The sequence below is a fragment of the Chenopodium album genome, chromosome 23, assembly GCF_948465745.1.
Source record: "Chenopodium album chromosome 23, dcCheAlbu1.1, whole genome shotgun sequence".
NCBI classification, from domain to species: Eukaryota; Viridiplantae; Streptophyta; class Magnoliopsida; order Caryophyllales; family Amaranthaceae; genus Chenopodium; species Chenopodium album.
In genome coordinates, this window is record NC_137856.1 from 35,304,432 (window position 1) to 35,332,368 (window position 27,937).

The 27,937-nt window shown below is 32.8% G+C and overlaps 3 protein-coding genes and 1 pseudogene across 3 annotated transcripts; all 4 read left to right on the top strand.

Annotated features, from left to right (window-relative positions):
• Window positions 1–421: 421 nt before the first annotated feature.
• LOC145609405 (F-box/kelch-repeat protein At3g23880-like) lies at window positions 422–1,890 on the top strand. Its single transcript, XM_081664902.1, has 2 exons — window positions 422–1,607; window positions 1,701–1,890. The coding sequence occupies exon 1, from the start codon at window positions 432–434 to the stop codon at window positions 1,593–1,595; it is 1,164 nt and encodes a 387-aa protein (XP_081521028.1). The 5' UTR covers window positions 422–431; the 3' UTR covers window positions 1,596–1,607; window positions 1,701–1,890.
• Window positions 1,891–2,820: 930 nt separating this feature from the next.
• Window positions 2,821–4,966, top strand: LOC145607484 (wax ester synthase/diacylglycerol acyltransferase 11-like). The gene is made up of 7 exons (XM_081663122.1): window positions 2,821–3,036; window positions 3,157–3,750; window positions 3,863–3,929; window positions 4,022–4,125; window positions 4,234–4,455; window positions 4,543–4,680; window positions 4,805–4,966. Exons 1-7 carry the CDS (start codon window positions 2,821–2,823, stop codon window positions 4,964–4,966), a joined length of 1,503 nt encoding a protein of 500 aa, XP_081519248.1.
• Window positions 4,967–6,043: 1,077 nt separating this feature from the next.
• On the top strand, window positions 6,044–9,713 carry LOC145607486 (wax ester synthase/diacylglycerol acyltransferase 5-like; annotated as a pseudogene).
• Window positions 9,714–10,558: 845 nt separating this feature from the next.
• Window positions 10,559–14,971, top strand: LOC145608614 (protein BOBBER 1-like). The gene is made up of 6 exons (XM_081664228.1): window positions 10,559–11,090; window positions 12,925–13,097; window positions 13,187–13,235; window positions 13,955–14,121; window positions 14,282–14,365; window positions 14,486–14,971. The coding sequence occupies exons 1-6, from the start codon at window positions 10,724–10,726 to the stop codon at window positions 14,522–14,524; spliced, it is 879 nt and encodes a 292-aa protein (XP_081520354.1). The 5' UTR covers window positions 10,559–10,723; the 3' UTR covers window positions 14,525–14,971.
• Window positions 14,972–27,937: the final 12,966 nt, after the last annotated feature.

Here is a 27,937-nt window from a genome sequence, read left to right on the forward strand (position 1 = left end):
TCAATTGGTTTTTTCATCTAAACAAAAGTGGGTAATATTAAACATTTACCGCTAATCCAAGTTTTTAACTTATTAAAGGTAATAGAGCGTTTATCTTTTTTTAATCGTGCAAAATAATTTTAAGAAATCATCGTGTATGCAATTTACTTATACTATCAAGTATAATCCATTTATGTCATTATGTCAACACACGAAAATTTGTTCATTGTATCTAGAACAAATCATGGAACCTTTATGACTTACAATTTAAAATTTCAAGCACATAACAAAAATCCTGAATATGAACTAGGATAAAATATTTAATCTATCTAGTGGACAAGTTGCACAAGATAACGGAGAGAGAAAGTGAATCTTTGAGTTAAAAGTGAGACAAATAGTGGAGCATGTTCATGTAGCTGCCAATGGAAGTAATGAGGGAGGAGCTAATAGAAATGCAGCAAAATTTAGAAAATTATATTGATGAAATAAATGATGTTACAATTTTTCAAAAAATGGACCTCCCTCATGATCTTATAGTACATGATATTGTTACAAGGTTGCCTATCAAATCTGTATTTCAATATAAGTCAATTTCTAAACAATGGTATTCTTCTATTTCCTCTTCAATTTTTGGTAATGCTTATTTCAAATTATCTTCATTTAAACACCCTTCATCTCTTGTAAATTGTGTTCTTATTTGTTCTGGAAATAATTATTTTTTATATTCTTTTGATGATGATAAGGGAGAATTCGGTACTAATTGTGAAAAGGGTTTGTTTAAGTTAAACATTGATTTTGATGGTTTGTCATCGAAAGATGAGATTATTCTTGTAGGATCATGTAATGGGTTAGTGTGCTTGTGTTCTATGTTGGGTTATTTGATTATTTGGAATCCTGTTATACACCAATGGGCTAAGTTTTCATACCCTTTATTGGAAGGTTTTCGAAATTTCACTTGGGGGTTCGGGTATGTACATTCGAGTGATGATTATAAGATTGTTAGAATAAGTGAGGCCGAAGAAAGCGGAGTTATTGTGGCTCATGTTTTCTCATTGAGAAGTCGAAATTGGAAGCAAATTCATGATGAGAGGCTTCATGGGTATTCCCTAAATGGGAGGCCTAGTATGGCTGGAGTTTTGGTCAATGAGACTCTATATTGGATCATGTATGAGCGAGGGCGTGGTGAGAAACAATGCATTTTGGGTTTTGATCTAGTCCATGAAAGGTTTGATGAAATCCGCGGTCTGATTCCTGGTGACTCGTACTTAAGTGGCTTTCGCTTCCTAGGTTGTATGGGAGGGTCCTTGGCCATGGGCCGCTTTACAAGTGCAGGTGATGTGAGCATATCAATTTTGAAGCAAAGTGGACAGATTGAGTACATTGGACTTTATAGGGACATGAATCTAAGCTCTTGTTGTGATGTGGTTGGATTCACTTTGACTGGTAAGTTTTTCATTCAGTTAGGTGATCAGGAACTAGGACTGATTGATCTAAACTCTTCGCCTAAAAAGTATACTCGGCTTGTCACGTTTGGAGAACAAGGCAGCACTCGCGTCTTGAGGTATACTCCGAGCCTGATTACCCCTTTGGCTTTTGCTGAGATACCTAAAGAGTAAAGCATAAGACAGGTAGGTACTATCAGCTTCTCATTTATCTTTGTTGCTGCTAGAAAGTATAGCTTCCTGTAATAATCTGCAGCTGATATAGCTGTTGTGTATCAGGAAAGCGTAGCTATATCGAAAGCAATTGGAAATTTAGAGTTGAAGCAGAGATTGTTGAATTGACATTGAAGATAATGACTTCAGAGAATAAAGAGCATAACTTTAATTTCTGTGCTTAATGTTAAGTGGTTTGTTAACTGGTTTGTTTGTAAAGTAGAACTTGGTTAATATTAAGGTTGTATTTTTTATGAGGCATATGGTCATTTGTTTCTGTATTTTAAGGTGCACTATTATTCAAAGCTGGATGTTTTTACAGACTTTGATAACTGAGTTTGCCTACTATATTAAAGTTGCATCACATCTACTAAGCAGCAATCTTACCACTCATGAAAAATAGGATATTGATGCTACAAAAATGCTGCCACTCTCTAGCCGCCTCGTTTTAAAACGACTAAACTCCATCCTATAAGGCACAATGTTCGAAAAAATGAACTATACTTTGTAACATGGCTTATAACAAAGACGAAGTATGTATAATATTGTACAAAGTATATCACTAATAATGTTAACTACTACGTAATAAAACAACATGCCTATTACTTGTATATACAAATCAAAGCTCCGCAATACTGTACATATTTCGGAAAACGAAATGAGTAGGTTTGGTTAATAGAACCCTAATTTTCTCAAAAATTATATAACTAACCCCGGCAACAATGCAATTTACTTGTCATGCAAATAGAGAGGTGCATGAATTGTGACTACAAATTTATGCCTAATTTAAGTAATAACTCTGTAAATAGAAGAGGCAAATTAAAGTAATTAAATTAGTTGTTGTGTACAACTTTTGTCTATTGTTCTTTAAAAAATAGACATTATCGTGCGCTATTGAAAATCAAAGTATTTGAGAAATGAAAATACCATTTTATACTTTGGATCAAAGTAAGCTAATCGATATGGCAGCCTTTACCTTTGCATGGGTATGCATTTCCTTCTCTGTTTTTCCCCTGATGAATTTAAGCTATGTACTAGTAATTATTAAGCTTTAATTGTGTCACATTGGTTTTTGTACAAACAACAAAGTACATTTTGACTTTTGTATAGTTGCATTAAGCCCTTTCACCAAAAAATTAATGGAGTCAAAGAAACTTTATATCTCTACACTATTAACTAAAGTCAAATGAAACATCAGTGGCTGAAGTCCATCAGCACAACCAGGACGGCAAAGGAGGAGGTGGAGGAGCCACTAAGCCTGGCGACACGTTTGTTCCTCGTGCCACGGCTAAATTGCTGTATAGTAGCGGTGGCTGGGTTTAAGACCGCGATCAATGTTGACGTTGTTAAGGAAGGACTTAACCAAACTCTTGTTAAGCACCCTCGTATCTCAAGCAAACTGGTAAATATTACTTCATCTGTTCTTTTTTTAATTGTTACAAAGACTTCATATTAGAAGTCTTTGAATTGGCTTCAACAATAACCTATGAGGCTAAATTTTCTGTCTTTTTAAAATATATAGATATTTGATGTCAAGGACCCCGGAAGACCAATTGGATGGATCAGAACCAAAGTGGACGTGAACAACCACATTATAGTCCCAAATTTGGATTATTCAAATATGGACTCACCAGATGAATTTGTTATAGACTATGTTTCAAATCTTGCTCAAAAACCTATGGACTTAACCAAGCCATTATGGGAAATTCACATCCTCAACATCAAAACAAAGGATGCTAACTCCATTGCTGTATTCCGAACCCACCATTCCATAGGAGATGGTATCTCAGTTATGTCCCTCGTACTCTCGTGTACTCGAAAAACCTCTGATCCTAATGCATTTCCTACACTCCCTACCGAAAACAAGAAGAAGAAGTTGGTTAATACAAGAAGCTCATTTAGTTTATGGGACTGCTTTTTGTGGCTATTGTTTGCTTTCAATATGTTGTGGAACACTTTTATAGATGTATGCATGTTTTTGGCCACAATAGTTTTTCTTAAGGATACCAAGACTCATCTTAAAGGCTCTTCTGGAACAGAAAAGTGTCCTAAGAAGTTTGTTTATAGGATTCTAAGCCTTGATGACATCAAGTTTGTCAAGAATATCATGAATGTGGTACGTTTTCTTTGTCTATACTTTTTCGAACTTAATTGATATTACTAATATAATTAAATTAAATTTAAGTTTGTTATACATCTAAATGGGGGGTATTGATGATTTGTTTCAGACGATTAATGATGTGGTTTTAGGGATAACTCAGGCAGGCCTATCACGCTACCTTAACAGGAAATACAGTTAGTCTCCCACTTTTTTACATGATCAGTAATGTTCATATTTTTTCAATTGAATGAATTTATGATGTATAGTACTACGTTCTTACATTCAGGTGAGTCCAAAGGAGATGAAAGGGTGCAGAAGAATAGTTTACCTAAGCATATTCGTATAAGATCATCAATCCCTATCAATATCAGACCAACTTCCAAGCTTCAGGTTTAAGTACAATATTGCTCATTTCTATCATCTATTTGCAACCAAAATAAATCTTGTTCGAAAAAGGCTTTAAAATTGTCTAAGATCATTGACATGAGTACTCAACAGGATTTAGCAGAACAAATGGAAACAAATGATCCCAATACGAAAAAGTGGGAATGGGGGAACGCAATAGGCCACATCTTCCTTCCCTTACACATCGCGCTAAGAGAAGATCCATTGGATTACATACGTAGTGCTAAAGCCACAATTGGCAAGAAGAAACATTCTCTTGAAGCAATTGTCACATATATATGTACTGAAATTGTTCTCAAGTTTCTAGGCCTTGGGGTATGCAACTTATAGTAATTAACCTAGGCTTATAACATTATAAACTACTAGTTGTATGAAAGTAATATTTACTTGATAGTTTTACAGGTTGCTGCTGCTATAACATATAGAGGTCTATCCAACACTACCTTATGCTTCTCAAATATGGTCGGTCCAATGGAAGAAATAAGCTTCTATGGTCATCCCATGACGTTCGTTGCTCCTAGTGTTTATGGACACCCACACGTATGTAACTTGCGTGCATAATGCTCACTATCCTTTACGATTGGGATCTTATAGTACATACATGCGACTTATGTAGATCAAGTTATTTTGTGCTTAATTGATGTAGTTTATCTACATGGTGCAGGCTTTGACAGTCCAATTTCAGAGTTATATGGATAAGATGACTTCGGTTATTGCAGTTGATCAAAATGTGATTCCTGAACCACAACAACTTTGTGATGATATTGCGGAATCACTTGAACTTGTAAAGAAAGCAGCTCAAAAGAAAAAGATCTTCAAGATTTAGTATTTATGTTCTAGTTACAACTTACAAGCCTAAAGTAATTGAAGAACTATACCAATTGGTTTTTTTTTTTTTTTTGGGGATTAGTAAAAATAATAAATTAATGCTGTATTACATATGTCTTTCTTTTTGCAAATTGCCAATTGGCAAATGTGGTTGAAATTTCAAAGTGATTAAATCTGCTTACGACTACATTTCCAATTAAATTAGAAGAGTTAATGAAAAATAATACGAAGTATGTATTACTCCCTCCGTCCCTAAATTACATTCCTCTTTCTCTCTATTATGTGAGGAATAAATGCTAGAAAGAGGAATATAATTTAGGGACGGAGGGAGTACTCTGTATAAGCTACGGATAGTACCTTTTTTGGTATCCATTAATGTAAAAACTTTGTCTAAATTCAATAGGGTACTACACTACACCAGATCATATTATGATAAGCAGACCACAAAATAAATTTACTGTATATCACAACAGATCATACTAAAATGAGACTAATACATTACACATTGTACTCCCTCTGTTTTTTTTTTTTAATATATACATCAGTTTGACCGGCACATTTGCCGAGACGCTACTTTGACCATAAATATATTTAATTGTGTATTAATAAAAATTGTAACAAAATTATATTATGAAACTAGACATTATGACGAATCTAATGATATATAATATAATAACATTTATTCATTTTTTAGAGGTGAAAAAATTAAGTCAGCCATGATATGTGAATAGTGCAATTATCAAAGTGATGCATATAAAAAAAAATAGAGTGAGTAATTATTTATTTCATTATATCTTTTCAAAGTACCTTTAAAAGTTGGCGGGATAAAAACATAACGACCAAATTAGGTGGGGTATATAAAGAGGAAAACTCTCCCAAACTCTCAAATCAATACAACTTTTGTATAGTTGTTTGTTGATAATGTTGTATGAAGACTTGTATTCATAAAGAAAAAACTCTCCTGGTCTCCCCTCTACCAACTAAAATCTCTTCATCAAAACCCAATAAAAAAGCTAAGTAGATACTTTGAATAATTTTCTCCCTATCTTCTACGCTACTAACTAACTAAAATCAGATGGCATATGTTAAGTGGTTAAACCCCATCAACACAACTAGGACGACGACGACGGCGAAGGAGGAGGTGGAGGAGCCACTTAGTCCGGCAACACGTTTGTTCCATGCGCCGCAGATGAACTGCTGCATAGTGGCGGTGATTGGGTGTAAGACGTTGATCAACGTTGAAGTTATTAAACAAGGGATTTATCAAACTTTTGTTAAGCACCCTCGTTTCTCTAGCAAACTGGTATGTAACATTATATTATATTAACTTAATTGTTCTTCATCTTATCATTGGTTTTTCGTGCTTACACGTTGCTTATCTCGTTCTTTAGCACTATATAGAAGTCAACATTCTTTCTTTTTATTTTTTTAGCTTATCATTATAGCTGGCATGATTAGTTAGATCAATAATTTATACGAGTGCTCTAGAGGTGGCTAAGCAGGCTAACGGATAGATTATTGGTTTGGGTATGGAGTTATGAACCGGGTCTGTTATGGTAGGATCATATTCAAGATTTCAAGTGAGGAGGTTATTGAGTCGGGTTCATTTGAACGATTTGGTTACGTATCATATATAGTGTAAGAGGACTTCTAAATAAGTTTGAACTAGACCGGGTCTATTTTAGTAAGTGTTGATTTCAAATTATCAAATTTTAAGTATGGTTTTTAGTCGAGTAAATTTAAATTGCGTAATTTTTTTTAGTATATAGTCAATAAAAATATACTCGTAACTAATTACTTATTGACACGGAGGTGGTAAGGGAAACAATGTTTGACAAAATTTAATTCCAAATCTTAAATATTAGTCTGAATCAAACAATCTAATTGATATTGAAGATATACTTGTACAGTAGAAGAATACGTGCTTTATTACGTTGAGTTGTGGGAACTGGGAAGCAATCGAAGAATAATCATAAACTCACAACAAACTTCGTGAATAGTTCGAATTGTACAGTATAAAAAAATCTAGTTAAATGGAATATGCTAGTCAAAGCGTTGGGCTGCGGGTAAGACTATTCGACCCTTGGGTTAGTCAAAGTAAGGTTTTTTTTTTTTTAATTTTATTTAATGTTAATTCATTTAAATTGTAATGGGCTGATCGCGATCCTACATTTGTTGGGCTAGGTGACCGTAGTCTAATAGAGGACCTACTTTTTGGGTCAGAATACCGCTTAGATCAATTTCGGATTAGCCGGTTAGATTATTTGAGAGTAGTAAACTTGTATGACAATAGTTACTACTTGTATCTCCGTCACATATTATTTGAAACGATTAGACATTTTTCCTCTCTATTTTATGTCAAATCGTTGTATATAATATGAAACGGAGGTAGTACAAAGTGCACTCTACAAATGATGACATACGAGTAGTTGACATTAGGTGGTGTGTTGTTCCAAGTGTAATATGCATATTGTCGATACTTGAGTGCATTTACAAACTTATGCAAGATATATGCATTTACAAATTTAAGCAAGATATATGCATCAAATCTATTCTTTAGTTAAGCACTATAGACTGTAGTATATTGATAAAGTAGGACAGTTTGAGACATTGGGAGTAATGTCTTTTTTTAATAACTAATTTAATTTATATGTATACTGGTTAACTAGTATCTGAATTTGCATCAATTAATCCATCTTGCTTGACAATTAGGTATTTGATCCCAAAAAACCTAGTACACCGGTTGGATGGATCCGAACCAAGGTGGACGTGGACAACCACATTATTGTTCCAAGTTTAAATTCATACATGGACTCACCAGATCAATTTGTTGAAGACTATGTTTCAAACCTTGCTCAAACTCCTATGGACTTAACCAAGCCATTATGGGAGATCCACATCCTAAGCATCAAAACAAAGGATGCTAATTCGATTGCCGTATTCAGAATACACCATTCCGTAGGGGATGGTGTCTCTCTTATGTCCCTCGTACTTGCTTGTACTCGAAAATCCTCTGATCCTAATGCATTGCCTACACTTCCTACAAAAGATACGAAGGAGGTGGATGACACAACAAATAGCTCATTTTGTTTATGGGGCTTCTTGATGTGGTTGTTGCTTGCTTTCAAGATGTTATGGTACACTATCATAGATTTATGCATGTTTTCGGCCACAATGGTCTTTCTTAGGGACACCAAAACTCATTTGAAAGGTTCTTCTGAGACTGGAAAGGCTCCTAAAAAGTTTGTTTATAGAACTCTTAGTTTTGATGACATCAAGTTTGTGAAGAACGACATGAATGTGGTACGTTTTATGTATTCTTTTGTTTCGACCTTATTGTTAGCTTTCAAACTTATTTGGCATGACTAATATTAGTATGATTAATCTTAAGTCATTACACAATTTGGGACGGTATTGCTTTTTTCCAGACAATAAACGATGTTGTTTTGGGTATAACTGAAGCAGGCCTATCACGCTACCTTAATAGGAAGTATGGTTAGTCCTTTATCTTTCCAACATGATTGTTTAATTTTGTAATGTTATGATTTTATAATAATGTTACATTGCTAAGGACAGCTAATGCATGTGTTCATATTTATATATATACATTCAGGTGAGTCCAAGGGAAATGAAACGGTGCAATTGGATAATTTGCCAAAGCATATTCGTCTCAGATCAACACTTCTTGTAAATATCAGACCAACTCCCACGCTTGAGGTTTGAGTATAACAATAACAATTATTTTCTACATTAATTTGTGCCCAAAATCTTATTGAAAAGACTTTATTTTCACATATGTATATATGATCATTAACATGATTAAGTATATAGGATTTAGCAGAACAAATGGAAATAGATGATCCAAAATCAAGAAAATGGCAATGGGGGAACTCCATAGGTTACATCCTTGTTCCCTTCCACATCGCGCTAAGAGAAGATCCATTGGATTACATACGCAATGCTAAAGCCACCATTGATAAGAAGAAACAATCTCTTGAAGCGGTTGCCACATTCATAAGCGCAAAAATTATGCTAAAAATATTAGGCCTAAGGGTATGCATCTATTCAAAATCAATCAATTTGATAATAATCACTAAAACTTCTTAATTGTATGAAAATAATATTTACTCCATAATTTTACAGGTGGCAGCTGCTATAACACACAGAGTTCTATCAAATACTACATTTTCCTTCTCAAATGTGGTCGGTCCAAATGAAGAAATAAGCTTCTATGGTCATCCCATAACCTTCCTTGCTCCTAGTGTTTATGGACACCCACAAGTATGTAGCTTGAATAACGTTTACTCTCCTTACTATGTTAAGAAAACTCATAATAGTTATATACAAAGTATTGTCAATATTGGCCACATATGTTATACTTTGTATACAAAGGATGTATGTATGAGTAGTCGAGTAAGATGATTCTTGTAAGACGGATCGTATATGTGATGTATTTAGGTCAAATTATGTTGTGCTCAATTTGATGTAGTTAACTTTACATGGTGCAGGCTTTAACCGTCCATTTTCAGAGTTACATGGATAAGATGACTTTGGTTCTAGCAGTTGATAAAAATGTGATCCCTGAACCACAACAACTCTGTGACGATGTTGCAAAATCACTTGAAGTAGTAAAGCAAGCTGTTCAGATGAAAACAAAACTTTAATATTTAGCTTCCTGTTCTATTTACGATATTGTATACCCATTTTTTCTCCTTGGAGCAATACTCATTGAGTCATTGATATAAAGTACAAGTATTACATATTCCTTTCACTTCAAATGATACAATTCAAACATTCTAGTGATAAAAAAATTAACACGTTTCTAATTCGCTATGTCTTAACTCTTAAGTAGTTAAGTGCCCGTCAAAAAAAAAAAAAAAAAAAAAAAAAAAAGTAGTTAAGTGTATTGACTACTGTACATAAATTGTGATTTGAATGACTTTTCCAAGTTAAAAAAAATAGAAGTATTTTGTTGCCAATCTTAATACTTTGAAGGGTACAAGACTACATATCTCAAGTAGGACAAAAGGTATAAAAGATTATCTCGATCTTTAACTTCAACTTCTTATTATTACCTCTGTTTTATATTATGTGTAATATTTATTAAAAAATAGTTGATACACATAACGTGCAACAAATATTTTTTTTATTTTAAAGTTATTACGAAGTATTTTTCTAAATTTTCTCTTATCATCACATGCATGATGCATCTCAATCTTTCTATTTTTTATCACCCACACAAATTTTGCGACAAAATCTTTGTTACACTTGACATTCAAATGAGGTAATAAATCCAACCCAATTCAAATGAGGTAATAAATCCAACCCAATTCAAATGAATAACCCGTTATGACACCTCTAAGGCCCTGTTCTTTGAGCTGATCTGCTCTGTCCTACTATGCATTGCTTTGTTGAAATTAATTCTGCTCTACCCCGTCATGCTTTGCTCTGCTAAAATCTGCTCTACCCAGAAACTCAAAAAACGGGTCCTAAGACTATCAGAAGAGATGCAAAGACAGATAGATAGACGGATCTTCTGGAATCATCTACTCTCTATTTCTCTTTCAAGAAAGCCAGCCCTCCACTTTCCACTTCATCGCCCTCTCTACTCCTCTCTTTCTCTCTCCATATAAATATCCCTCTAAAACCCTTATTATTACATATTCATCTCGATTCTTCTTCCCTTTTTCATTTCATCTTCCTCCCGAAGAAAACCCCTGTTTTTCTCTTTCTCTCTCCTCAAAATCCTACAACAATGGCGATTCTCTCAGAATACGTTGAAGAAGAACAAAAACCTCAACAACAACCGCAACAACCACCGCCTACTCCGAAGCCGTATTCTACAACTCTCGATCCTTCGAATCCGCTAGGGTTTCTTCAATCCGCCATTGATTTCCTTGCGAAAGAGACGGATTTCTTCGCCGATGATTCGTCTGAGAAGGAGGTTGTTAGTTTGGTCAAGAATGTGAGGGAGAAGCTCAAGGTTGAAGCCGAGAAGAAGAAGAAGGATGAAGCTGCTGCTGCTGCTGCTGTTGCGTCGTCTTCTGCTTCGGAGAAGAAGGATGCGTCTTCTATGGATGTCGACGATGATGATGAGAAGAAGGAGAAATCTAAGTATATAGGTTTATCATCTACTTCTTTCATCTTTGAGTTTTTGAATTTTTTCTTGATTTGTTGCGCAATGTTGGTGATTCTACTCTTCATTTTGCCTTTTTGATGAACAGAATTTGACCTAATTAATTTTTAGTTGTTGATTTTAATTTATGATTGTGATTTGCCCTAACTGCGATTAGTTAACGAAGAATTATGATATTGTTCTGTTTAGTTACTATGTGTTTGGTGCTTGGTGAGTATATGATTGTGGATCTTCATGACTGGAAGTATCGATTTGGTTGAGCGTTTTTGTTGATTAGCATAAAATTATCTGTGATTGTTGGTAAATGAATGAGTGCTAAGTTAATATGCAATTGTTGATGAATGAGGGTTGATTAATGTGATTTTGGAAATTGATTGTTGTTGATTCATGATTGCTAGTGGATTAGTGTTAATAATTCTTTTTGATTAATCTCTAGCTGTTAAAGATAATACTGCTGAATAATCCTTTGAGAATTGTACTTAATTAAACAAATTAGGTAGAAACATACTGGTAAATTAAAGCTAATTTATGAGCACCTTCTGCTTAATTTCTTAATCGAAGAAGCTTGTGCTCTTAAATTCCTATAGGGGTAGGTCGGGTGGTAGCTTGGGGTTGACTAGAGTAGTAGAGTGAATCCTCTTGATTTAGAGGAGCTATTAGAATGATTAGGAGGGTAATTTTTAGGGCAAAGTAATTTAAGGAGATAGCAATTAGGAGGGACTAATTAGTTGCAACTTTGGTACAAGGTATACTTATTCTTGCGCTTGGTATTTTAAATTTAATATGTAGTGATGCTGCTATGCTTCCATTAAAATCCTCCAATGCTAAAAATACAACAAACATGAAACTAAACCCAATGATTATGATTACAACATGAAAAAATCATTAAATCTGATCAATCCCAATATAATAACAAAATTATTGTCTTATTAACAAACATGAAGTTGATTCCAAGATTATTAATCCCTGCCATAAGTTTCTAAACAAACATCCTTTCTTTTTTTTTCACCAATTTCTTGTCAACTAAAAAATAATCTAGGAGAAAAAAATAATTATAAAAGAAAATGGAGCACAATAATCGTATTTTGAAGTATATGCAAAAATGATCTACTAGAAATTGAATTATATATTCACTATTTTGTCGCTCATGCTCTTGCTAGGATTGTTCCGTATGGAGTTGAACAAATTTGGGAAAATCATTGTCCCCAAGAGGTTGCTCCTTACGTGTTGATGGACTCTTTGTTTTCTTCTTAATGATTGCCTAGCTTGGTTTGTTTCAAAAAAAAAAATATATATATATATATTCACTATTAAGTTCTACAAAAAAGGGGAAAAAATTCACTATAATCTTCACCAAAATTTAAGCACTATATTCTTTGAAGGATTGATAAACTGTATAATTATTATTAACCCAATCTAATCCTAAAATCAGCAATGTTATTTACTAATATATTGCACTTCATGAAAATCATTCTGCCCGAATACACTTCATGAAAATTATTCCGCCCCAATAACCAATATAACAATAAGATGACTGTATAATTGATTAATTGATAGCCTAGTAGCTACCCATTTGCATAAATTTTAGTTTTAGGTAATGGTTCATATTTTATCACATTTTTTATAACTAAAGCATGAATTACCCTTCAGATTCATATTTTTCTATTATACCTTTCATTTGCGATGGCTCTATATGATATGTCACTTCCAAGAGGGTAGAATGATGTATTTCATGTGTAGTATTGCTGTATTTTTGTTAGGAGTTGATATGTTTTTTTATTCAACCTTTTTTATTTATTCTTTGAAATATGTTGGTGCAGAACCGAACAAAGGGAATGGTCAAGATTTGGAGAACTACTCATGGGTACAGTCCTTGCCAGAAGTTACTGTAAGCGTTCCCGTTCCACCTGGGACAAAGTCAAGGTCCATCTCTTGTGAGATTAAGAAGAATCACTTGAAAGTTGGTATCAAGGGCCAGCCTCCTATTATTGATGTAAGCTCTCTTCTATCAAATTGAGCCACTTGTTTTTCTTATTGCAAGTTTAAATCTTCTTTTTTGACTTGTAATATTTATTGTTTCAGGGTGATCTTTATAAGCCTGTGAAACCAGATGACTGTTTTTGGAGCTTGGGTATGTTGAAAATTTTATACATGTGCCCTCTTTCTCTGCCTCTTCTGTGGCTGTGAACCTGTATATCTCAAGCTGTTATCTATGGATTTCCTTTTCTTACATAAAATTTAATACGCAAGCTCTTTTCTATAGTTTTATACTCCTAAATCACCCAGGCACTTATCCAAATCATGATTGCTCTGACGGCTGGCAATTAGAATTAGAGTCTCACATTGAAGTTTTATTTGATTTAGAACTATTTTCTTACTGTGATTCATGAATTTTCATCCCTTATGCTTAGGTTTGTTGTCCACCTCTTTTATGTAAATTTTTTCTTGAGAACCCTTTTTTTTTTTTTTTCTAGCCACTTGCTTAATGGTTCAACCCCCCAAAAGGCTTTGTAGTTTAATGATTGAGGTAAGTCTAGCTAATGGTGAATAAAGTGTGTTGCGATGATTAAAAGGTTACTTGTTGAGGAAGATCATGGCTCATTTTTTGGGATCTGAAATGGATTGTCATTTATTCGCAGTGGGGAAGTAGTGGTGTACTCCCCAATTTGAATTTTGGTTTACTCACCTCCACTAGGCCAGAGTTACATTTTGGTCTAAAGCTCTAGGCTGGTGCCAATATACATGTATGTGCACACATAGCCTAGCAGGCTTGGATAGCACACATTGTGCGCATAAAAACACAATGCTTAGAATGTTATCTTTCTGACACTTATTCTGGTTTTTCTTCAGAGGATCAAAAGTCTATCTCAATTCTCTTGACAAAGCACGACCAAATGGATTGGTGGAGATGTCTGATTAAAGGCGAGCCTGAAATTGATACACAGAAAGTTGAACCTGAAAGCAGCAAGCTCTCTGACTTGGATCCTGAAACAAGATCAACTGTGGAGAAGATGATGGTAAGACTACAGGACTTTTTTTTAATACTAGCCGACTTATCTTGGCGATTGTAGTAATCTAGTAATGGATGTGATTCCTAATTTCCTTGCATCCGGTTTGTGAAGACCTGCATTTTACACAGTATTATTACTCATAAAAAATCATGTTTTGGTTGTGCAGTTTGACCAAAGGCAGAAACAAATGGGCTTGCCAACAAGTGATGACATGCAGAAGCAAGAGCTATTGAAGAAGTTTATGGCTGAGGTAAATACTTAGTTTTGATTCACCTGTAATTTATACGGGGAGTGAAATGTACATTCTTACAAATGAATAATTAAGGATCTCAGTAAACCTTGTCTAAAATTCACTTGTGAATTCATGCAGCATCCAGAGATGGACTTCTCAAAGGCAAAGTTCAACTAGATGGTGATGTCGGTGATGGAATATGATTCAATTTTTTGGGTTGATTACTGTAGACATGAAATTGGAGAGCCAGCAGCTGGAGCTGAAAGAGGTTTTTTTTGGTCTGATGCTGAACTTGTTTATACTGTTTCGATATCTAGGGTAGTATCTTCATATGAATTAAGCACATGACAAATGTTATTACTTGGTATAGATACATTCCAGCAATCTTTAGTTTGCTAACAGCTTAATTGCCAAACGTGACTCCAGCGCTTGTTTTGTGGCTGTGCAATCATAATCATATTTGTGCTGCAAATTGGAATTGTTGTATGAATTTGTGCCCAACATTTGGAAATTATAACTTTCCCATGTTGCCTGATTGTTGATTTGGGTGGTAACTGAACACCTGAAAGTGGTGTCATCTGTGGTGTTGTATGGAAATATCATGACAACTTTTCATTTTACAAACTCATATCATGTCATCAATATTGCAATATGACTTGCTTCGTATTAATCTACCTAAGAACTATATTATTTAATTTTTTATTGTTATGATAGACTTCTGACTTACATCTAGAGATTCTATATTTGAATTTTAATACTCCGTACCATTGTTTTGGAAAAGGTAAATATTTCAGTGATCAACTGATCACCCAAGTTGCAATAGTATAATAATAGGACATTTGGTGGCTGAAATATGTACGTACTAGGCCGGGATTTGGGAGACCATAATATTTCAGCTTTATGAAGATGATGGTCGGGATGGATTTATGAGCAGATAAGTACCTAAAATCATTGACGGTGCAACAAGTACTTTAGAGCTCTCTAGAAGTGATTTTAGAATGCTCATGAGAGTTCTTGTACATAATATAGTACTTAGAATGTACCTATGAGTAGAGGTGTCAAACCCGAACCGACCCGAAAAAAATTATCCGTTTCGAACTGTAACCGATCCGATTTGATCCGAGAAATTCAAGACCCAAACCCGATCTGTAATCGAACCGAACTCAACCCGAATCCGAACTTGACCCGATCTGAACTTAATCCGGCACCGATTTGATCCGACCTGAACTCAACCCGAATCCGATTTGACCCGACCTGAACTCAAACCGAACCGATTTGACCCGACTCGAGCTCAACCCGATCCAAAATTGACCCGACAAATAACCGATCAGATCCGATCTGTTTTGACCCGAACTGATATTAACCCGACCCGATTTAAACTCGATTTGATTTTTACCCGATCCGAATTTAACCCGACCATAATTGATTATTGACCTTTTTATTCAAGTTCTTATACTATATATTTACTAATTATTAATAAGTTAACTTTTTTACTACAAAGAAATAGTCTGGAGTCTTAAGTTTACTACAAACCCATCACGTGAGACAATCTGACTAAAAAGTAGATGGGGTTCATATAAAGAGCTCTCTCTTCCTATCTCTCTCCTTTTTTCTCTCTCTACCATGTGTTTTTAGAATATTTTAATCGTTGTTATGTATTTACAAATACATAACATTCCTTCATTACTACTTCCTCTACAATTGTGCATTATCCTAGAATTATAGGCATTATACATCGTACGGTTATACACACACTACGTACATATGCAATAATTTATACTCAAATAAAAAGAATGTACATAGTAACAATTAACTATCACTATGTATAATGTCAAGTTTTTAATATAAAAATTGAATTCGTAATAAACTAAATTAATAGTTATAACCTCGCAAGATTGTACAATTGATGAGGAGTTGTAACCTTGTAATAACCTTAAAAAATTGATATTCTATTTTGTATATATCACCATATGTAACTATTATTACTCATCAATATATCACTAGCTCGGTCTCACTTATATAGGTATGATAAGTTATCGATAATTATTCAATCTCAATTTTCCTTTAAGATAAAAATTATACATAACTTAATCAAATGAGAAAACTAAAACTTCGTGTTTCATAATTAATAATCATATTGAACCAATAATAAGGTAAAAACTCAATAATATCTCTAGATTAAAAATAACCTTATTTGGATATGAATTTGGTCAGCTCGACCAAAATCCAGCCAAACACAAAAAGGAATTAAATCGAAACTGACAATTTAATGAATCAACGGATCAACCTTATCTTAATCAAACCGAACTTGACCGAACCGAAATCATCCGAACCGAAATCAACCCGACCCAAATTCATTCGTCCCGAAGTTATCCGGTTAAACCCGTTTTAAACCCGATCCAAATTTATCCGAACCGAAAGTGAACCGATCTGGAGTTGACCCGACCCATATCCGACCCGGACTCGATAGACCATGACCCGAATTTGACCCGACCCGAGTTAAAAGGATAATTTTGATCCGAACATATCCGACCCGAGTAGACCCGACCCGAACAGACCCGACCCAAACTCCATCTGATAATCTGAATCGACACCTCTACCTACGAGGCTATGAGACTTCTTGAGGAGGTAAGGAACTTTCTAGATAGTCTATCTTAGTAGGATGGTGGCAGCCTATTAATAGGCATCAAGGATCAATGGACGTTGAAATTGAGAGTTCAATACAAATTTACATTCCTAAAAAAACGTTCTTATCCAATTCAATATATGTACTTCCTTTAATAAGAGTGGTAGAGAAATTAGCATAAGATTTTAAAATATTTCACATTAATACACAAAGCGTATTGGAGAATCGCTTGAATATTTTTATTTTTTTAAGGAATTGCTTGAATAATTTAATTAAAAAGCAGTGAGATGAATTCGATTTTGAAAATAGGAGAGATGAAACAAATATTAAATACCAATTGGTTGTTGGTGTAGTGGTGATTGAGACTAAACTTGGTAGGGAGGACTCGTGGTTGATCCCGACAACAACAATTGGAAGGGGAGTGAAACCTAACCACCCAAAATTGATTCGAATCCGGATTAGCTAAAGGAGTGAATGGTTAATTCTTTTATAGAGCACCAAGATGAATTTGGTTGGTTCATGAAAGAACGAAAAGAAATTAAGCGATGTTGAAAAATCTTGAATGTCAAAAAAATAAACGAAAACATGCCTTTTTTATTTTTCTTTTTTTCCAAAGCTTATTTATCATGGGATCATGGATATACTTTTATTGGTAATTTATCTCTTAATGATAATGCATAAGTTTTGAGATAAATATTTTTATAATTAACGCATGAATCATTTATGAACCATTCTTGATTTTGGTGCGTTGAGTACGTGTGTAGATTTAAGAGGCTAACATTTGTGTTGCCTTTGTAGTGTCCTTTGATTTTCCTTAATTTCTTGTAATAAATGGTTCGTGTTTGTGATTCAAACAAAAAAAATAACATATACATCACTTGCATATTAAATGAGTATTCAACTAATTTATTAACAACATAAGGTTGTTAACAAATGATAACAAGATTTTCTAGACCTTCCAGACTTTCATTTTTCAATTGCACTTGACTTGTTTTTGTTTCATCATTATAAATAAGGTGATATGTGGGAAAATTGAATTCATTCTTATATACTACTTCCTCCGTTCTTTTTTACTTGACCCGCTTTGACTTTTGCACTATTCACCACCCCTCCTTTGATTGTCTTTTGTGAATGATATATAAGGAAAAATATATTCATGTGAGATTTTTTTGAATTTGTCTCAATAAGTACTATCATAATATACAACTTTTATAATTTTTACTTATGTAGAACTTAAGTTATTGATCGCTAAAGTTTTGCATTGGCAAGCGTGATAAAAGAAACAGGTCAAGTAAAAAAGAACAGAGAAAATATGTATTTCATACTACAATTGTGTAATCATTAAATTATTTTATTATTTTTATTTAATAATGCACTATAGATCTACCCACATCTTTTCCTCTGACATTAGAAAATACTTGTAAGTTGTAATATATAGAACTAAAGTTTAAACTTGAAAATTTTAATTGAATATTTTTCAACATGAAATTTCATAAATGAAGAATGGTAAAGCAAAACTGCGTTACATACACCCAAACGTACAATATACTTAAACATATATTATGCTACTTGTTATAATTAAAGGATTTTATTACTCATTAATCATCAAATGAGAAAAAAATAAATAAATAACTTTTAGTACATATTACATCTAGGCGTATATAAATAATTTTCAGCAAAATTTCCCTACAATAAACATGCCTCGCAAATAAATTTGGTGAGGTAGGCTTTATCTTCAAGTTGCAATTACAATTGGGGTGGACAATTTTGGACAGGGGGAGCCGTCAAGGGGCATATCATAGAGGGAGTAAACACAACTTATCATTCCAACTATGAACGGCTCCAACCGCCAATCGACACATGGATAATAATGCCACGTAAGTCCCTATCAAATGCCATTTTCCTTTAAAAGTTCCTATCCCAAATTGAGATGCCATGCCACTAATTATTTATGTCCTATTTGGGGAAGGTAGTTGTAGCTTAGGTATGGTCCTATACAAAATAGGTCCCAACCCCAAAAGTTTTTGAGGTGGTACACTTACAAATTATAATATGATAGATAGTGCAAAATGCAATTTTCTCCCTCAACCAAATGTCTAGTGATGAGAATTTTATGACTCATCATCATGTTCTAATATGATGATATTAAATGAATTTTGGTATGATATTGTTTGGAAATTCGAGATTTTTTCATTTGAGGTTGAAAATCCAATCACCAATCAATATTTGGATTTTTATAATATGAATTCTCTCCATCTAAATTTAAATTTTATTTTTAATAATGATTTAAATTCATAACGTAATTGCTTCAACAGGAAGTAGACTTTTTTAATTGTATAGTACAAGAATAGGGCTAGTAATTAAGGATTTAGGGCCTGTTCTCTTACGTTGAAATGAAGTTCAGTTCAGTTCAGCTCAGTTCAGTTCAGTTCAGTTCAGCTCCTAATTTCCTTCTCTTATAAAATATTCATTTCAGTTCAGTTCAGCTGAGTTTAGTTCAGTTCAGTTCAGTTCAGTTCAGCTGAGTTCAGTTCAGTTCAATTCAGTTCAGTTCAGTTGAGTTCAGTTAATGAGAACAGGCCCTTACACTCGTAAGGTTTAGTCTATGATCGTGATAGAAGGTAATGTTGGTAGTAAAATATCTACCCAAGTACTTGTAGAGTTGTAGTTCTTTGTATGATGACTTAAGCATTGATTGATGTATTAATGACATTCACAATTTCACATCGCTTTCTGGTAGGTAGTATGGAATGAAATAAAGACAAAGCGGAGTTCATTTTGTAAATCAATTGATTTTAGTAACTTAGTAAGCGAAGGAACTCACCACCAAACCTAGAATAATTCATCCATCCTTAATGATTTCCATTTGAAATGACAAATCTCAAATGAACTTTTCCTCATAAACTCAAAGTTTGTTTGTTAATAACTAACTAATAATAATCTAAATAATGTATATAGGTGCAATAACGGGATCTCCACTTGGTGATTGTATATGAAGGAATATTTTTTCCCTGTTCACTTGCATCATTCCGGCTTATTGTACATAAATTGGCTTTAATATATACTTGTATTGTTTAGGCGGGATTACACTATCACAATTATACCTCACGTACCGGCTAAATATATAAAATAAAGTAAGTACTACGAACTAAGGTTGTAGTACATAAGTAGGGTACTACATTCATAAGTTTTGTGGAAATCAATCGATAAGTGGTCACTATACAATATAAGAGTGTACTACTACTTGGTTAGAAATTGGACAAAGGCGTGGCGTTAGCCTTTATTCCTATCCAAATAATTGAACCTATGATTTTTATACAAGAGAATGCGACTTAACACGCACATAAAATGTTTATTTGTATTTGTTATTTATTTTTGGTCATTTGCAATCATACAAAATTCCCCATTACCCCTTCTGTACGTCCTCTCAAATTACAATTATTTGTAAATGACACTTCTATTAATAATTGATATATATGGTCCTCTTTTTTTTTTGCCATTTTGTATCCCTTCTGATTACAGAGAAGGTTGACTTGTTCATTGTTGGGGGATATGCGAGTCATGGATAATATGTTGACATAATTGCATCGTGTGAAATATGTATGTACATCATATTATACTATATTACTATGCAATAATGCATGGTACACTCGAATTAATTAGGATATAAATATTAATATCCCCAGTTTAGTTCAAAATATCTCCTCGTTGGTTTACAATTTAATCAAAAATGCCTCTAGGTAAGAAACGTTCTTACAACTTTTGTAGCTAGACATATACAATTGTACATAATATTGAAAAAAAAAAACCGTAAAATATTAAAATCATAAGCATGCATTGATGCAAATGTTTACTTATAAATATCCTAAAACTTAGAACATGCTCAACTAAAATGAAGATGAGAGATTGTCAAGGTCACTCTCATGAATGCCAGATGTATAATCCTATGTTAAAAACAAACAAGAAACAATGCACGCAGTATGCCAATAATACCTTATCTTTGAAATAAGACAGCAGAAATTATTACTTGTATTTATTAAAGTAATGACATGCACAGAATTATTAAGAAAAAGACTTGGAGAATCCATTCTTTTAGTTGACATGACATTAGCACTACGTTTTAATCTACTACGGAGTAGTAAAATGCAATATCACTTTCTTTTTTTTTTTTTTTTTAATACGAGTATTTTTTTTTTTTTTTTTTTTGACATTTTAAGGGTCTGTTTACATTTACTGAACTGAATAGAACTGAAATGAATATTTTATGAGAGTAGGAAATTAGGAGCAGAATTGAACTGAACTGATTGAAGCTGAACTGAACTGAATTGAACTGATTGGAGCTGAACTGAACTGAAATTAAGCTGAAGTGAACAGGCCCTAAGTATGCTAATGAAAATTTACAAATTAAATAATTAATTAATTGACCCTTGACTGTTAAATTGTGAGTACTATTAGGGGCTCACAGCTCACTCATAGAGTTAGATAGTTAATAAACATGGAAATGTATTAATAATGTCACTAGATATAATTTTAACTCCAGCCAACACTAACATAACGGTCAATGTTATCCCTATAAATAAAACTAGTCTTCTGGCCCGTGCGATGCACGGTATGTATATAGGTGTATAAATTTTTATTTTATACTATGTTTTAATTGGAAAATGAATAGTTTATATAGAAGAAGAAAGGGTGACAATTGAATGTTGTTGTATAAGATAATAAGTTAGAAGAAAGTGAATCAAATAACTTTCATACATATATTCAATTAAAGCTAATGCTTTTTTTATTTTATTTTTTTTAATTTGAGAAAGGGGATAAATTAATGAAAAGGTGAGGTAACATGTGCCATTGGTGAAAAATAAAGTATACATGTGGCATGATGAAAATGACGGTTTGTGTTTTTAAATACTAAGTATAGATATAAATATAGATTAGTTGGAGTCGATTCCATTTAAACTTATGCCACTATTATTAATAAAAAGGGCTTTCTCACAAAATTAAAGGTCTAGTTAAAAATGACTATTTCTTATCTTATGCCAAAAAATGAATTACTTTACGTGTATATTTTTAAACAGATTACATATATATAGTAAATTAGTAACGATGTACATACATCCTTATAGAGTTGTAGAGTAGTGCGGGCTTTTTTTTTTGTATTTGTAGAGTAGTGCTTGGCTGCCTTCAGTGGAAAAGTCAAAATTATCACGATTTTTTTTTTTTTAATTAACTGCAAGTAATTATTCATAAAATGAAATTACCAATTCTACTTTAGTACTTTACTGCAAGTCAACTAAAGTGGAAGCATATGAATGTGAAATGAAAAACAAGGTCAGCTAAAAAAACAACAATTTGAAACATTAAAAAAGGGGCAGAGAGCTGACATTCTTCAGCATCTAACTCATTTTACCCTAAAACGTTCTTTTTTTTTTTTTTTGTTTCCCCTTTTTTCGCATTTTTATGTTTTGTAGGGTTCTTCAATCCAACTCGAATCCGCTTCCTCGCTCATACGTACTGTACTGTTTATGTGCAAGTAAAATCGACTACTCTTTTCGTTCTTATTTGTTAACTTGTACGTGCTCATGTTAGCATGTCTGAATGAAATGTCTATGAATTATAGAGTATGAGTTGTAACAAATAACATCATTTTGTGGAATATTAATTAATTTGTCTCTAAACACATTTGTCTTGATTCTTGAATATCAACTTATTGTAATATATTAAAATTAAAATACTACAATAAAATTATAACTTTGACTTTTCGATTTATATCACCAGATTTCTTCAATATTTAAAAATAAAATAGCAAACACACCACTTTGAACAAACTTATAAGAATGTCATAAACAAATCGATACTACATCGTCTATCCAAGAGGTAATCAAATCAATGTACATCGATCCTCGATAGCTTTAGCTTCACTATTAGAACTTAGTAGGAGTTTCTTAGAAAAATACTTGTTGACATTGATGTGCTTGCTTGTTATATCATAGCTAGCTAGACACCAATAAAGATTAAAGAGTAAGAGATACTTGGTATTAGTATCTTGCATATGTACTATATATCACTGTATATGTAGTGGCTTCTAACTAATGCTTTTCTTGGCGATTCCATTATATATCATTGTTAGAATCTTTTATTTCCGCGTTTTCTTTCTTTCATTTTACCTTTATTTGTTTTTTTTTGGTTTATTTAGTCTTTCACGTGTCAAATTATATGCATAGGAAAAAGAGTATTAAAAAAAAAGTTGCTCAACTTCTGGAAACCAAAAATAAGAAGGGGATGGAATACACAAACAGAATTTTGGAATCAACAACACATCAACTTACAGTTGTCCAATCGTTTTTGTTTTGTACACTTTTTTCATTCTTATGATGCTTCCAAAAATGGCAAAGAGAAATGAACATTATATTGGTTGTTCTCCAACATTTGCCACCACAAGTGTATGTTTCACTTATGAAGGGGTTGCTTTATACTTTCATGTCAATTGCCAAGCCAATATTATGTGATTTACATTGTGTTATGAAGTATGTACTTCAATATCTAATACATACGTGTATAATTATGACTTGAGTGGATTAAGCATAAAAGAGTGTGTATTGCATGCGCTTAATATGTGTTGTGCAAGCGCCATAACACACAACCCATGAATTACACATGCCAGTCTTGTGCCCCCATTTTCTTTTCTACTTAACTTTAGTACTTTATATTCATTTCATCCAAATAAAAGATTATGCTCTCAACCCCCCCACTCCCACCCACCCCCCCCCCCCCCCCCCCTCCAAATTATATGATATACTCAATTAAATTCCACTACATTACATTAAGAAACGTTTAAAACATGAATTAATATCGCCTATTTTTGTAATTAATATTACTATAGTAGTCTTATCAAAATAAAAAGGAGCATAAGCTTAATGCTAGTGATTGATTAGGTTGTATGAAATGGTATAGAATGAGTAGAATTCATTTTAATGTTTGATTAGACATATTTTGTTATAGATCAAACCTCAATCAAACCGTTATTAGTACCTAACTCCATTTCTATCGATCCCTTACAATCTCATAACCACCTGAGATTCAAAATTCATTCACTGAAGATTATTATCGAAGCTCGAAAAGCTCTTTATACTTGCAATTTGTAGTGTATCTGTCCCTAAGGGCCTGTTCTTTTACGTTGAAATTCAGTTCAGTTAAATTCAGTTCATTTCAGTTCAGCTCAATTCAGTTCAGTTCAGCTCTTAATATCCTTCTCTTATAAAATATTTAGTTCAGTTCCGTTCGGCTGAGTTCAGTCAATGAGAACAGGCCCTAAGTGTATATAAGACGGACGAAGCTCAAAATACAACCAACAAAAAAACTGGTACGTATATACAAGTATCTACTTAAGATCTAAGTTAGGACTTAGGAGTGATAGAAAATTAGAAAGTAGGTTACAAAGCTATGGAAGAGTGGTCCCATTTGCCCCCCCAACATAACTCCAAATTCTGATTATCTAATTTATCACTGATTTGAACGTAGCCCAAAAATAGTTCTTAGTTTCTTATTCCTTAGGCCATTTTCACACCATCTTTCTCCAGCTGTTTTTAAACTTTACCAGGTTTTCCTTTTCTTTTTTTATCTTCGCGTCATCTCACTTTCTTCTCGAACTATATATTAGATTCCTTATTTCTTTTAGTTTTTTTTACTTTGTGTCATGGTCTCTAATAACACTAATATCTTAGCTTATATTTTTAAGATGTATAAGAAAATTGAAGTTTAATTAAATTCATCTAGACTAGAATTACAAGGTGAATTAAAAGACCGGACACATATTACAACTTATAATAATTAAGTCATCACATATTCTTAATTATTATTCAAAAGCAATTTGACATGATCACGTTATTATGATATATGTAGATAATTTGTATGATCTAAATTATTTTATTTTATTAATTTTTTCGGAGAGAAATACACATAGAAATTATGACAATTTTTTTCAAGGTTGTAAGTTTAATCCAAATCATATTTATCAATCAGTTAGTATTTTAATTAATTAATTTATAGGATTATTAAACAACCTTTAATTTCCATCTGACAATCTCAAATCTTTAACAACAAACTTGTTAATGGGAAAAGTTGGAAGAGAATAATGTGGCTAAATTCAGCTCATCTCATTCCTCAACTCGACACTAGAGAGTGGAGGTGCCCATTATATTCATGTTATTGTTTTTTCTTAAAAGATTGCGCGATGTTTTCCCTTTTTGCGGGTATATTCCAACGTAGTGTTTTTTCTTTTGTCCAACTCTTCTTCTTAACGAAAACAAAGTGCTCATTTGGCATTATATGAAGTTTTCTTAAGCTCCACAAATTAAATGATCTAATTTTTGAATACTTTTGCCTTTTATTGTACCAATACAACCAACTACGTACATAAAATGTAATACACGTTTTGAAAGGAATAATGTGACAAAATTATATTCTATTTTAAGCTGAAGAGATTAAGATCTTACTTCATTCAAATGGCTGATAGTTGCAGTTGTTAAAAGCACGGATTCTTGTTGTGTCTCTTTTTTCTGCTTTGTTACGTGAGGACTTCATTCGAGTCTAGGTCCTACGAGGTGGAAGTGTCACCACTTATTGCTCCCGGCCCACTGCCTCATGCATGTAACATGTATTATGTTATACTTGAAAGTCTTTACTAAAGCTCTATTATTGAAAATATTGTTATATGCTCCCCAATACCTCAATAATGGACAACCAATTAAAATGGGCATGAGGTAGTATGAACTTATTGACTTAGAAACTAGCTGTGAGATGTCAAAAACCAAGATATGCCACGTGTATGGAGCTAACTTGACATAATTTTTCCTTTTGGTGTAAGTGCAACATCATTTAGTTCTAGTTCTAGCAATTTGCATTGCTTTTTGGCCAAATGTGAAGAAATGCATTAAATTGCTCATCTCTTGATTTACATACAAGATTCTCTGTATGAAATGCTGCCAATATATTGTTGTGCCCTAATAGATATTATCATTGACGATGACTATACATATAATATAGAGAAAAAAAAATTTGACGTATGGATCATTAATTGATGATAGATAGTTGTATCTCGTATGACATCTTCAATTGAATTAAAATTTAAACTATAAATTACATATAATTATTGAAGTATTAACTAAATAAATATGTCAATACTGAAATAAACACAAATTACGTATACTTCCAACTTGACTCTAAAGTAGTAATAAGTCCGTAATTGTCATCAATCTAACTATGATACAAGGCTTAATAATTTCGCAAGATTATCTTTGATAGAGATGTACATGTCTAATTATGTAAAAAGTTAGTGGAAGCTAGAACGAACTCATATGTGACCATAGCCATGAGTAAAAACAATTGGTTTGTTTTCAATTGAGAGAGATGGGAGGAATCAAAATACCTAATAAGTGATGTGAGAATAAAAAATTAATTATTGCACATGGAGAGGCGATTATATTATTAAATAAAATGTAATTATTGTGCTTTCTATTAGTCAAGATGTTTGCTTTTTCCGAATTTTCAATCTAAAAAATTTAACCAATACTTACCAATTTATCATAGTTACAATATGAATAATCATGAGTAGTAAAGTATAAAAGTTAATATTTTGAAAACATATAGTCAAATAAATTGAATGAACAAGATCAATCCTGCCCAATTTGTAACCAAGCTAAGAGCCAAGAGGTTATCTAGGTATAACTTTCTGATTTAGCACTCAACATAAACTAGCTAGTTCAGTAGTTAGGTTAGTTGGTTAAAACTCGATCTGGAGACGGACTCAAATCTTTATTAGATCAAATCATGTCTACGCTATTGTTTTTGCGACTCCCTTTACAACTACGAGTACAATAGAAAATGTTTAGAATGCACAATTATGTAATTATAGTCATCACTATTCACTCATCAGCATAGAAGGCTGATAGCCTCCTCCACTATATACTACTCTTATTGAGTATTGATTGATTGTTCCCTAGCTTTTTCGTTGAAATTCCTTTCTACTTTTAGATATCGACCTAATTTTCCTAAGTGCTACTTGTTCCTTTTTTTTTTTTTTTATAAAGAAATATGTCTCTTCTTGAATAATTATTATTCCTTTAAATACGAGTAAATATCATTAGAAAAAGGGCCTTTGACAATTGACTAAGAAATAAAGCACATCAATTTGCAATTAGGCTGCGCGTTAATTAGTGTAATTGGTGGAAATACTTTGGTGGATCATACTGTTTAAGGTTCTGTTACATAATTCCTGGACATTTACTTAATCTATGTTTGGTTATTGGTTGTAAAAAACTTTATTTATGTGGTACATGAACTCACTATATTCACTAACTATAGGTTAAAGTAATTAATTTGATTCTTAATATATGATGGAGTCATTATCTACATAACAAGTTGGCCAGTCTTTAATTTAGTACTTGAACATCCATCTCAATATATGTTAATTTTTTTTTCTTTTTTTTTTTTTTTTTATTTCATTTGAAGGGGACATCTCATTAAAGTTAGAGGTAAACTTTATGAATCAATTAATTAATTTATTTAGGAGGAGGGTATGATGACCAAATATGGAAAAAAATAAATTGAAATTATGTTTTATCCACCCCCACTTTCAACTAGAATACCCAACAGAGGCGTGATAGATCGAGTATAAAATATACTTGTATTTATAAGATCTTAACCATTAGTTTAAACTTTTAGTTGAGATGATTCACTAACATTATTATCATTTTAAGTGAAAATATGTATATGATCACATTACACACCCAAAATAAAAATAAAAAGAAAATACTCCTGTTAGTTCATTGTATAAAACCATGAAATTTGTAATAAATTTTATATTACTATAAGGTTTGATTTTGAGGAAAAGGACAAAAGTTGGTATTGACATACTAAGGTTATACAGTATGAATTTTTATATCCAAATTACAAAATGGGAAGCAAAA

What these genes read in the sequence shown, in the direction of transcription:
- LOC145607484 (XM_081663122.1), top strand. Translation starts at nt 2,821, where the DNA reads ATGAAACATCAGTGGCTGAAGTCCATCAGCACAACCAGGACGGCAAAG. An exon ending in GACCAACTTCCAAGCTTCAG is followed by an intron (nt 4,126 to 4,233) that starts GTTTAAGTACAA and finishes AGTACTCAACAG; the next exon opens with GATTTAGCAGAACAAATGGA. An exon ending in GTGTTTATGGACACCCACAC is followed by an intron (nt 4,681 to 4,804) that starts GTATGTAACTTG and finishes TACATGGTGCAG; the next exon opens with GCTTTGACAGTCCAATTTCA.
- LOC145609405 (XM_081664902.1), top strand. Translation starts at nt 432, where the DNA reads ATGCAGCAAAATTTAGAAAATTATATTGATGAAATAAATGATGTTACA.
- LOC145608614 (XM_081664228.1), top strand. Translation starts at nt 10,724, where the DNA reads ATGGCGATTCTCTCAGAATACGTTGAAGAAGAACAAAAACCTCAACAA. An exon ending in GGAGAAATCTAAGTATATAG is followed by an intron (nt 11,091 to 12,924) that starts GTTTATCATCTA and finishes ATGTTGGTGCAG; the next exon opens with AACCGAACAAAGGGAATGGT. An exon ending in GCCAGCCTCCTATTATTGAT is followed by an intron (nt 13,098 to 13,186) that starts GTAAGCTCTCTT and finishes TTATTGTTTCAG; the next exon opens with GGTGATCTTTATAAGCCTGT.